General features: G+C 45.2%; 1 protein-coding gene across 1 annotated transcript; it reads left to right on the plus strand.

The window, feature by feature from the left end:
• Positions 1-464: 464 nt before the first annotated feature.
• LOC133832392 (uncharacterized) lies at positions 465-2273 on the plus strand. Its single transcript, XM_062262742.1, has 3 exons — positions 465-777; positions 934-1529; positions 1626-2273. The coding sequence occupies exons 1-3, from the start codon at positions 465-467 to the stop codon at positions 2271-2273; spliced, it is 1557 nt and encodes a 518-aa protein (XP_062118726.1).
• The last annotated feature ends 10724 nt before the right edge of the window (positions 2274-12997 follow it).

Consider the following 12997-nt stretch of genomic DNA (forward strand, 5'->3'; position numbering starts at 1 on the left):
CTATCTTCATTTCTCCGACCGGCATTTCCTCTGCCTGAGTCGGCCTCATTGTAACCATGGCGATCTCTGAACCTCGACTGGCTATGGTGGGATCGACTGTTCCCTCGGTTACCACCTCGGGCTGGAACTTCTCGAGCGTTAGAGGGTGGCCTGCGTTGGTCGGTAGGTCCCCGTGCATTGTCATGCCGTGGGGGGCCCTGGACCACAGAGCTTATCTCTGAGTTCTTTATGTTACCAGAAGGACGCTGCCCTCTGCTCGGTGGGTTCAGCTCTTCACCCCTATGGTGTCTAGGACTGCGGGGCTGCTGCCCGACCCTATTCTTCCTTGGCTGCGGGGAAATGTCACGACCAGCCTAGGACGGAGGCACAAATATTCTACCCGAAGGGCTTCTAAAATTCCAAATGACCCTATTGATTCCAATACTGAGCATCTGTCAAGTTGAACAGATGATAGTGACTTGGACATGGAGTGGAGAAAAGGAAGTCTTGACAGTTCGATAGAAGAAGAAGACACCTCTGATAATGACTTGGACATGGAGTACGATGAAGCTAACGAGGAGACTTTATTTGATGACTTATATTATAGTGATGAGGATGGTCACATTGGTTGCAAAAGAGCGCGATGTTCAAAAAAAGAGGTTGATCCAAACTCTAAAATGTCAGTACCTGAGGTTGAGGATATTTACGAGAATGGGAAGATATTGCTTAGGTTGTGGAAAAAATTCAGGGACCACAAGCACTTTGGGGATGTGTTGAAAGATTTTTCTATTCAGGAAGGTTTTGAGTTGTGAAAAGTGAAGCATGCTAGAACTAGAGTGACTTCAACTTGTCAAACAGAAGGATGCTCATGGAAGATCCATGCATCCTTATCGCCTGATGAAAGAAAATTTATCATCAAAACATATAATCCAAAGCACAAATGCCAATGTGTAGTGAAGAATAGGATAGCAACATCAGGCTGGATTGCAAAGAAGCTTCTAAAGAGTTTTGCTAAAACACTTGATTTGAGTTTGCAAAAAATGAGGGATGAGTTGAAAGACAATTTTGGCATTGAAGCCACTAACAAACATCTATGGAAAGCTAGACAGAAAGCAAGAGGAGATTTGGGAAGTGGTTATGTACACTCTTATGCAAATTTAAGACGATATATTGTTATGGTTCATAACACTAATCCCAGAAGTGCTGCTATTGTACAGAGCCAGCTGGTGTCAATCATGAGTGAGGAAGAAGGAAGAATGCAGCCACAGTTCAAGCGTATTTTCATATGTTATGAAGGGGTCAAAAGTGGGTTCTTAGCTGGATGTCGACCATTTTTTGTCTTAGATGGTTGCCATTTGAAAGGGCCATACAAGGGCATCTTCTTGGCTGCTGTACGGGTTGATGCAAACCAACACTTTTACCCACTTGCTTATGCAATTGTGGAAGCTAAAAATACAGAAAGTTGGCGCTGGTTTTTAGAGCAATTAATCAGAGAAATTGGGGAAATGGCCAATGGTCAGCCATGGTGTATCATGAGTGATAGACAAAAGGTTAGTGTAATATCTTCAGCTATATTTGGATTTAAATTCACACACTTCAAAGTTGATTTTTGTGCTTATTTCAAAGTTTATTTTTGTTGTTTGTAGGGTTTGATTGAGGCTGTGGCATCCATCCCAAATGCAAAACATCGTTATTGTTTTTTTCATATCAAGAACAACATGATAAAAAAGTTTGGCACATCAAAACTTAGAGGCATGTTTTCGGCAGCAATTAAGACAGCGAATTTTGACAATTTTAAGCATATAATGGTCATGATAAAGAAATTCAATATAGAGGCACATGAGTGGTTCTCAAATATAGACTTTGGCCATTGGACTTTGAGCAATTCTGACACAAGAGCAAAGGTTGAACACCTCACAAACAATTTTGTTGAGTCGTTTAATGATTGGATAGAGGAGCATCACTACAAGCCTCCCATTGAATTGTTGGAAGGGTTAAGAATACAACATGCTGAAATGTTGTGTACACAGAAAGAGGTAGCTGAAAGATGGGAGCAGAAGCTCACTCCAAGGGTCCATCTAAAGGTACATGAATTGCTCAAGAAAGGTAGACTAGCACATGTAACCAGGGTTGGTCAAGAAGAATTTCAGGTGGATTATGACAAGAAAAGGTGTATTGTTAAATTAAATGAGTGGTATTGCATTTGTGGCCAATGGCAAGTGAGAGGAATACCTTGTATTCACGCGGCTGCTTGTATAAACAAAATGAGGGCCAACATAGAAGATTATTGCTAGCCATACTTCACCACTGAAATGTGGAGGAAGAGTCTGCATGGTGTTTGTTAACCAAAAAGTAGGTGTGGGTGATGTGGCAGACATTTTTAACACGTGGCTAACACCTGGCAGAGGCTCTGTTCGACCATCGACCAGGAAGATTTCCCTGACATAACATTTGGATTTTATATACGACCAGCCTCGTCGTATACTCCATATATTTTGAGATAATCTTGTACAATTGTAATCATATCCGAGATTATCTCCCATGATCCATGATGATCCGATTATTTAGGAAAGAATATCTGTAACTAATTCGTGTAATCCTCCTTGAGCCTATAAATAGAGAGAAATAACTTAAGGAAGGGACTTTTGGCTAATTTAAGTTTATGCTTTACAAGAAAAATAGAGTTATTATCTTACGATTGTATTATTCATCCCTCTAAGGCTTGTGAAACTCAGAGAACCCTAGTTCTTTGATCACTCCTTTGAGAATTAATATCAATAATAGCTTAAGTGGACGTAGGTCATTACCAATTCGTGGGGCCGAACCACTATAATTTGTTGTGTCGTTTACTGTTCTTTCCATTAGATCTATTTCAACACCTTCATTCACATCAAGCATTTGACTTCGTGTCAGTTGACCAAAACGAGGGTCAACATTCTGGTGCTTTCATTGAGAGCTTGAGACGAGGTTGTTGAAGCACTGATGGAAAAAATAACAAAGAAGACTGGGCAGGCGGCTGGCGCTGCACCATCCCAATCTCCTCCTTCGAACATGGCTGAAAATGAGCCACACTTGGAATTTGATGAGGAGGAACTGGACTCTGAAACGCTGAGAAATACCCTGGGAGTATTGCAAGACGAATTGGCCAATATGAGGGCCAGTCAAGAAAGTGCTGCGGAGACTATGGCACGAAAGCAGCAAGAAATAGAGCGTCAGCGCCAAGAGCTGAGTGAAAGACAAGCGGAGATGGACCGTTGTCAGAGGGAGGCCATGGAAGCCCTCAAAGCAGCCCTACAATTGGCTAGGAATCAGGCTGCACCTGCCTCGCAGCCTGATCAACCCTCGAATGGGCCACCTCAAAGGGGTCCCAATCCTAGCCCTCTGATCCAGCCAATGAGCCCTCAAAGGTCGGAGCAGCTACCAATGCCTCAGGATGATGTCCCACCTAGGGATCCTGAGACGCAACCTCCATCCCAGGCTGGTCGAGGCAATTCCCCACAGCCAAGGCAGAATAGGGCCGGGCAGCAGCCCCGCAGTCTTAGACGCCAAGGGGGTGAAGAGCCGCACCCACAGAGCAGGGGACAGCGTCCTTCTGGCAACAGAAGGAACTCAGAGAGAAGCTCTATGATCAGGGGCCCCCCACGGCATGATAATGCACGGGGACCTACCGACCAGCGCAGGCCTCCCCCTAACGCTCGGGAAGTTCCAGCCCGAGGAGGCAACTGAGGGGACACTCAGTCCCGCCATGGCCAATTGAGATTCAGAGATGGCCATGGCTACAATGAGGACGATTCAGGTAGAGGGAATACCGGTTTGAGGAATGAAGAGAGAGGTGGAAGCAGAAGCCCACCACCTAGAAAAGACCAACAAGCGAGACGTAACGCTGGGGGGCAGCCCAGACAAAACAACGTCTTTAACCAGCTCGGAGCAAGCGAACAACGGCGAAGAGATGAAGAATTAAGGGATGTACTCAACGACCACCAGGAACAGCACGACGAGTACATTCCCCCAGCAACAGAGGCCCTGGCAATTCCTGAAGCCGTGAAAGCCCAGATAGATGCCCTAAACCAAGCAATGCAACATCTGGTCGGGGGAAGAACGTCTAACGTCGAGTACGATAGGAGAAGGGGCACTCCTTTCATTCAGAGGATAGTTGTGGCAGAGACTCCTAGTAAGTTTAAGATGCCCACACTTCCGAACTTTGACAGGTATGGTGACCTGGTATCTCATGTCAACAAATTTGAGATACAGATGGACATTCAGAAGGTGTGCAAAGACGCTCGGTGTAGGATCTTCCTTGCAACACTTTCTGATGCTGCACAGGAGTGGTTTTTTAAATTCCCTCCTGCAAGTATTTTATCTTGGGAGATGTTCGTAAAGGAGTTTTACAGAAAATTCTATGCGGGCCGTGTGCACCCAACTGAGGCAAACCAGCTGGTTGAGATACGCTAGCAAGAAGGAGAACCACTGAAGGACTACGTCCATCGTTTTATGCGAGCAGCCGCTGGAGCCAAAACAGTGGGAGATGAAGGCAAAATGATGGTCCTAACTGCAGGGGTTAGGCGTCGTACGCCCCTTTGGAGTAGCCTCAGGAAGCATGGGGTTAAAAATACCCAAGAATTTTTGGATCGAGCTGATCGATACATCAATCTTGAGGATGTCATTGCCAGCGAGGGAAAGACCCCAAACAAAGATAAGGGGACTGGAGACCCCGCCAAAGCCACCAATGGGTCAAAGCCCAACGGTAAAGGCAACGGGAATGGCAATGGCAAGAATGGGGGGAAGAGGTCCCATAATGAACCCTCTACCTCCGAGAATAAGCGCGCTAAGGGCAATCGTTATGAACCAAGGTTCACAAACTATACTTCCCTTATCGAGTCTCGAGCAGAGGTGTATCAGGCCACGAGTTCCAGTGTGCCTTACAAAAGACCTGCCCCCATTCGAAAGGATATTTCGAAAAGGGATACCACCAAGTTCTGTCATTTTCATAACGACTACGAACACGATAAGAACGAGTGCAACCAGCTGAAAGATGAAATCGAGTTCCTTATTAGACAAGGAAACTTAAGGAGACATGTACGGGCCTCGGGGGCTTACCAATGAGAGGCTCCAAGTGGCAACGAGCAGGCGCCTGCACGCCAACGCTCGCCACCTTTGCAGCCTAACACCGTGGCTAGCACTTTACTCACCATCTGCGGAGGCCCGCACCTTGCGGGAAACAGCGGGAAGGCAAGGGAACGATATGCTCGGACCCTACGCCATGACCAGGACATCGAGATGATGACTGTTGAGGACCGGGCATCAAAGAAGTCTCAGTCAGAGGATGGTGAAATAACCTTCTCTGATTGCGACACCTAGCATGTCCAGTTCCCACATTCCGATCCGCTGGTCGTAGATGTTCAAATTGCCAACATGATGGTAAAGAGAGTGTTGGTCGATACAGGAAGTTCAGTTAAAATCCTGTATAAATCTTCGCTGGAATGAATGAAGTTGTCCATCAAGGATATGGAGCCCTGCAACAAAACAATTTATAGTTTCTCTAGTGAGGGACTCACTCCAACAGGGTCAATCAGGCTTCTGGTAACAGTAGGTACAACGCCCGCTACCAGGACATTACTCACTACTTTCATAGTGGTCGATTGTCCTTCGGCATACAATGCTGTAATTGGAAGACCCATATTGGTTGACCTTCAGACCGTCACCTCAATATGGCACTTGGCCATGAAATTCCCAACAGACGCAAGGGTAGGACGCATATTGGGAAACCAGAGGGAAGCAAGGGAGTGCTATAATGCCTCGATCACGAAGGCCAAGAAGGGAATGTCGAGGAGCGCTCCCCCAGAAAAGTTGCAGATGGCAATTGATATACAAGCCCAATCAGGTGATGAAGTCACCAAATAAGGTGTTGCCCAAAGTGAGGATAGAGACTTAGATCCTCGCTTTGAGGATTTTGAGGAAGATGTTGGACTTGTCGAGGACCTTGAGGAGGTCCAGCTTGATGAAGAGTTTCTGACCAGAGTTGTAAAGGTTGGTAAAAATTTGGAAACAACAATCAAACACGCACTGGTGGAATTTTTGAAGAGGAACCAGGAAGTTTTTTCCTGGTCACATAAAGACATGGCTGGGATAGATCCTGCAGTCATCAGCCATGTCCTGAACGTCGACAAAAGCTTTCCACCCATGCAACAGAAAAGGAGGCTGCTCGATAAAGACAAATCGAAAGCCTTAGAAGAAGAAGTTGAAAAACTAAAGGAGAATGGGTTCATCAGGGTGGCGTTTTATCCATCATGGGTCTCTAATCCAGTACTGGTTTCCAAGCCTAACAGCAACTAGCGAACCTGTGTGGACTTCACTGACCTTAATAAAGCCTGCCCTAAGGATTGTTTCCCACTCCCAAGGATCGACCAGCTGGTCGATGCAACTGCAGGACATGAGATCCTCTCTTTCATGGATGCATACTCAGGATACAATCAGATCATTATGCATCCCCCTGACGAGGATCACACTAGCTTTCGGACCGATATAGGGCTATACTGTTACAAAGTAATGCCCTTCGGATTGAAAAACGCTGGTGCGACTTACCAGCGACTAGTTAACCACATGTTTAAGGAGTTGATCAGAGTAAACATGGAGGTATACGTAGATGACATTCTGGTAAAGTCAAAAAAGCAGAAGGACATGTGAAGGATTTACAAGAATGTTTCAATGTTTTGAATAAGTATCAAATGAAGCTAAATCCTCTCAAGTGTTCCTTCGGAGTAGCATCAAGGAAATTCTTGGGGTTCATTGTCAATTCGAGGGGAATCGAAGCAAATCATGAGAAGATCAAAGCCCTGATCGATATGAAATCGCCAGTAAAGATCAAAGATGTGAAAAGTTTTACTGGAAGGATTGCCGCACTCAGTAGATTTATTTCAAAATCGACGGATAAATGCGTCCCTTTCTTTAATCTACTTAGGGGCAACAAGAAGTTCGAGTGGACTGAAGATTGCGAACAGGCTTTCCAAGCCTTAAAAGCCCACATGGCACAACCTCCTGTCTTATCAAAGCCTATAGATGGAGAAAGTTTGTTCATTTACCTGGCAATCACCGAATATGCTGCTAGTGTGGTGCTAGTAAGAGAAGAAGAAGGCGTACAAAAGGCGGTGTATTATGTAAGCAAGAGGTTAATCGGGGCAGAATTGAGGTATCCTCCCATTGAAAGATTAGCCTATTGCCTAATTTTGGCTTCGCGAAAGTTACGTCCTTACTTCCAAGCCCATCCAATCACAATCTTAACTGATCAGCCCCTTCGACAAGTTCTTCAAAAGCCAGAGGCTGCTGGTCGTTTGTTGAAATGGGCAGTCGAACTCGGGCAGTTCGATATAACATACTCACCGTGAGCAGCAGTAAAAGGACAAGTCTTAGCTGATTTCATTGCCGAATTAACTGAACTCCCAGACAGCGAACAAAGTGAAAAGCCTAGTGCGCCTGAGCCTCAAGTTGAAACTCCTTCATGGAAGTTATTTACTGACGGATCGTCCAACGAATCTCACGCAGGAGCAGGAGTGATATTGATAACGCCAGAAGGGCATCGATTTCACTGTGCAATTAGGTTTGATTTCACCACTTCAAACAATGAAGCCGAGTATGAAGCCCTACTCGTTGGGTTAAGGTTGGCCAAAGACATGAGCATAAAAGTGTTGGATATTTACAATGATTCACAATTAGTAGTGAATCAGGTCTTAGGGGAGTATCAAGCACAAGGTCTAAAAATGGTGGCCTATCTGAACAAAACCAAAGATCTGTTGACACAATTTGAGAAATATACCCTCCAGCAAATACCTCGAGATCAAAATTCAAACGCAGATGCCATAGCCAAACTCGCGAGTGCGAAGGATGCTGACACTTTAAATATAGTGCTAGTTGAGCGGCTACGCGAGCCGAGCATACGAGCAGATGAAAACAATATGGAGGTCTGGTTAGCAGATACATGGATGGCACCATACTGGGAGTATCTCACGAGTGGTGTACTACCAGCAGATAGAAACAAAGCCAGGACCCTTCAAAGACAGGCTGCTAAGTATATACTGGTCGATGATGTTCTATACCGAAGAGGATACTCCATGCCACTGCACAGGTGTGTCACACCAGAAAAGGCTAAAGAGAAGATGAAGGAGGTGCATGAAGGCTTCTGTGGAGATCACGCTGGGGGGCAGAGCTTATCAGAGAAGATTCTAAGGCAGGGTTATTTCTAGCCAACCATGAATGAAGATTCGATGGAGTTTGTGCGAAAATGCGATAAGTGTCAAAGGATTTCCAAGATCCCCCGGGAAGCTCCTAATGAGTTAAAGCAGATGCAAAGTCCATGGCCCTTTCCAGTATGGGGTATAGATTTAATCGGGTCCTTGCTGACAGGAAAAGGCGGGGTGAAATACGCAGTGGTGGCGGTCGACTACTTTACCAAATGGGTCGAAGCTGAGCCACTCGCTACCATAACGACAAAGAAAGTGCTTGACTTTGTCATCAAGAACATTGTTTGTCGATATGGATTGCCCAGAAAGATTGTCTTAGACAATGGCACCCAGTTTAATAGTGACCTATTCACAGACTTCTGCGAAAGGCATGGGATCATCAAGAGCTTTTCTTCAGTTGCTCATCCCCAAGCAAATGGGCAAGTCGAAGCAGTAAATAAGACATTGAAGGATACCCTGAAGAAAAGGCTCGAGGAAGCTAAAGGAGCATGGCCAGAATAGCTGCCTGAAGTACTCTAGTCGTATAGAACTTCTCATCGAACAGCAACAGGTCATACCCCTTTTTCCTTAGCATACGGGTATGAAGCTATGTTGCCAGTCGAGTTAGATCCGCCTTCACATCAAAGAATCACATACGACCAAGACCAGAATAGCCAACTGCTGATGGAGTCCCTAGACTTGATTGATGAGAAACGAGAGAAAGCCCAACTCCGAGTAGCTGCAAACCAACAAAAAGTCGCTCGATATTTCAACTCCAAAGTAAAAGAGAGAAAGTTCAACTTCGAAGATTTAGTACTTCGAAGAGTTTTCTTAAACACCCGCGACCTGGCTGCTGGAGTACTCGGACCAAATTGGGAAGGACCTTACCAGATTGAAGAAGTCCTTCATCCAGGCACATACAAACTTGCACGCTTAAATGGAGATCTCATTCCGCGTTATTGGAATGGAGAACACTTGCGCAAGTATTATCAGTAAATAGTCCTTCTTAAAGGACTGGCTTGTATTAATCTTTACTTTTTACAAGTTTTGAAAAAGGGTTAGTCATGTTATACAGCTAATCGCCTATAAGTGTAAGATCTTTCAAAGATCACTCGTATAGACATGTTTAGTCCATTTAAATACGAGATTTATAAGGGACTGTGCGCAGCCAGTCATTCTTGCCAAACTTTGTAATTTTTTTACAAGTATTTGTTCATTACGTGTGTTGTTTTGCTATATTATAAGTTTCGCATTTTATACCGAGCAGTAATTTTCGTATAGGTTGTGGTCAAGGCAAGTGACCAAGGACCTAAAGCTCCTCACTCACTTGGGGGGCATATAAGGCACATAGAAAGCAAAACATACCAAGAGGTATGTAAACACATGAACAAAATAAGTGAAAGCATGCTACGGTACTTAGAGTATTTTTCAAAATTTATGTTTTGTTAAATCAAGCAAAAGTACTATGCTAAGTTCGGTCATGCGAACATATATTATAATAAAACAGAAATATTATAATGTCAAAGGAATCTTTTTACACTGCGAGCAGTATTGCTCGTATGTAAATGTTGAACTAAAAGGTAAAGCTGCTCATGCAGCAATAAAAAAGAAAAAATTGTCTTAACATCATGATCTGTGGGCCATGTATGGAAAAGTAAATAAAACAAGTAAAAAGAAAACAGGCTAAGAAGCAGCAGGAGGATCCTGGGGGAGCATTCTGCTTGACTGCGTCTTCTACAGCTTCCCCTCCTTCCATCCCCATGGCCAGCGAAATCTCTGGGGAGACAGGAACTCTGGCCCTTTCTTCAGAAGCCAATCGGGCGGTACAGCGAGCCAGCTCAGCCTTCCTGGTGTCCTCTGGAAGGTAGTCAAAGTTGGCACTTTGATTGTGTTTCCAGAACTCATAGAAACATCGAAGTGTTGCATTCTTGTACCTATCTAGATCTTTGGAATTTGTAAGCCTGAGCTGCTCCACCTAGCTCTTGAGGACAGCGATGCTCCTATCATTAGCAAGATTCTCCTCCTGAAGTCTTTTGACTTCACGCCAGCGAGTTCAGCTGACTTCTTAGTACGCCCCCCTCTGCTTCTTGGCGGTCTCCAAAGCAGCCTGCTTCTCTGCCAGCTCCGCAGCCAAGGAATCCTTTTGCTGGTTCACCACCTCCAGCTCCCCCGCGTGCCTTGCCTCCACGGCTTGAAGCTCCTCTGTTAGCTTCGCCTCCCTAGTGCGGGTCTGCTCGATGCTGGCACCCGCGCGGGTATGAGCAGCAGTCATGGTCAGCATGGCCTGCAATCAAAGAATAAGAGTTAGACCAACTTCAAAAAAGGAAAAAGTTAAGACCATGATCACAAAAGAGGAGGAAGATGGCTTACACTGGCCACTTCATTGAGGGCCCTATTGAGGATCTGGTCGACCCCCATTGTTTCAGCTTCGGCCATGGCCTCTCTACAACGGTCGTGCTTGAGGATGTGGGCGAGGCGATCCTTGGCTGACCTAAGGGAGCGACCCGATAGTCTGGCCCCAGGGAGAACACCCTCAGCTTGCTGGGCCTGTTCAGTAGGAGACGAAGGTGAAGGAGTTGTGGCAACAGGAGCAGGAGGAGGCGGAATTTCCTTCTCTATAGAAGCAGGAGGCTGGGCAAAAGCTTGGCCAGAAGGCTCATCCTTCGAAGGATCGGTAGCTTGATTCTTCTTGGCCGAAGGCGCCTGGCTGGACTCACCGTCATGTTTCCTGGCCGATTTCCCCCTTCAGACCACGGAAACCTCTTCCTCCTCCTGAGTGCTGTATAAATCGAAAATATTTGCAGAAGCCATTTCTGCAAAGGAGATAAAACATGCAGACAGTAAGCCAAAAATAGATGACAAGTCATGTTACATCAGAAAATAAATATAGAAAATTACAGAGTCAAATACCCGAGCTATTACTACTGGTCGCTACACTATTGACTCTACTAGTCATACACTCACTCTCTGGCATGAAGAAGTCTGGCCCTAGGTTTGGAGCATATGTAAAATTGTCGTCCTCGTCAAATAAATGACAGGGAATTTGCAAGTTATCTAAGAGTGAAATAACAATACCATTTTCGTCGAAGGATTCGTCTAAATCTACGACAGCCTCAACTGCCTTTTGTTTTCCCTTTCCTTGAGGGGTAGAAGACCCTTCTACTGGGGGAGTGTCAGTAGGTTCCCTGATTGTAACCCCAGTCGGTCTTCGTCGAGGAGGAGATGTTGGTGGTTGCTGCTCGGGATGATTTTCCTCAGCAGTGGCACTTACTGCCGCGGGTTCCCTCACATCCTGGTGAGGGCCAGGAGGCCAGCTAGCCTCAAGTTGGCCTCGGTGACCAGAGACTTGAAACTCTTCTCAATGTCTATCATGCTGGCCAACATGGAAGACCTCAACACCATGTCTGGTGTTGGGTCTGGTCGTAACCATGGGCCTGAAAAGCACAAGATATTTCAGAAAAATACAAGGAAAATTGCCAAATAAAAACAGCGACCAGTGGAAAAAGGCATTTACCTCCTCGATCAAAGGCCAAGTTATTTGCGACCATGTCAGGCATGAGGAAATACTCCTGACTGTATTTCCCCACGTTGAAGATATGGGTGGTGTCACTCAGGAAGGTTCGGGTGGTCTCCTGGTGACAAAAATGAAAGAACCCCGTACCAGACTGTTGGGGGTTGGATTTAAGGTCAAAGAGATAATTAACCTCATGGGGGGTAGGCTTTGGCCAATTTTTATGTTTATAAAGGATATAGAGTACAGCAAGCATTCTATATCCATTGGGTGTAATTTGGAAAGGGGCGACACCAAAGTAGTTTGCCACCCCCTGAAAGAATGGATGGAGAGGAAGGGTGGCCCCCGCCTCTATGTTATACCTCAACCAGGCGTTGTAAACGCCTCCAGGAAAATTAGCCCTCTGATACGCAGTGGGGATTTGAGAGTTACCCCAGTGAGGCCATACTTCCTGAAGTAATTAGCAAGCATCCTGGGGGTTAATTGGCTAAGAGGGGAAAGATACCACTCGACATCAGGAAGAATTGAATACCGAGGGCGGGCCCTAATTTGTATATTGGGGTCTGGAACAATGTTTTCTCGACCACTGGTCAAGGGAACCCCAGCCTGCGAGTCAGGCTGAGCTGGAGGGTTTGAAGTGTGTTCAGGCTTTTTCTTTTGGGCAGTTGATTTGACACGACCCATTATGGCTGAAGATGGTTAAGGTCTGGAAGGAGAAAGTCTAGAGAAAGGAATCTCGTGAACGCGTTGGGTAGGCTGTTCTTCGCCTTCAAGCAGTTGTGCAAGAAGATCGTCTTCGATCGGCCTCTCACCTCCCCACAAATCTGGCATTAAAATCTGCGGACAGAAAAATGGGGAGGTGAGGATGGAGAGCCTAGAAAGTTAGTTAGAATAACGCTGGTCGTGTATAAAAGTCAAGCTTTTATACAACAGCATTCTAGCAAAAAACTAACTTTTTCATGCGAATAGTTTGAAAAAGAAATCAAAAAGTGAAGATAAAAAGTTTTTTCTGAAAAAGCTTTCTCAACTTCAGTAAGGGCGGGAAAAACTCGGTTTTTCAACTAGCATAAAAATCAAATTTTTACTTCGATTTTACGTCCTAAATTTATGATCTCGACTATCAAGCTGATTCATAACTCCTAAATGGCAAAGATACACCATCCTATCTAGCATGACTCGATAAGTGCCTTATTTTCATGCATCTCAACCCAAGAACACAAACAATATCATAACCTAAAAGCTAACTTACATCTGCATGCACAACAAAAATGAAGAGTGCAAAAGTTCTGAAGCT

The sequence above is a fragment of the Humulus lupulus genome, chromosome 4 (assembly GCF_963169125.1).
Source record: "Humulus lupulus chromosome 4, drHumLupu1.1, whole genome shotgun sequence".
In the NCBI taxonomy this organism is placed as follows: domain Eukaryota; kingdom Viridiplantae; phylum Streptophyta; class Magnoliopsida; order Rosales; family Cannabaceae; genus Humulus; species Humulus lupulus.

Excerpts from the sequence above, each read along its gene's own strand:
- LOC133832392 (XM_062262742.1), top strand. The coding sequence starts at position 465 with ATGGAGTGGAGAAAAGGAAGTCTTGACAGTTCGATAGAAGAAGAAGAC. Across the intron at positions 778-933 it reads AGATTTTTCTATTCAGGAAG|TGAAGAATAGGATAGCAACA; the intron begins GTTTTGAGTTGT and ends GCCAATGTGTAG. Across the intron at positions 1,530-1,625 it reads TCATGAGTGATAGACAAAAG|GGTTTGATTGAGGCTGTGGC; the intron begins GTTAGTGTAATA and ends TGTTGTTTGTAG.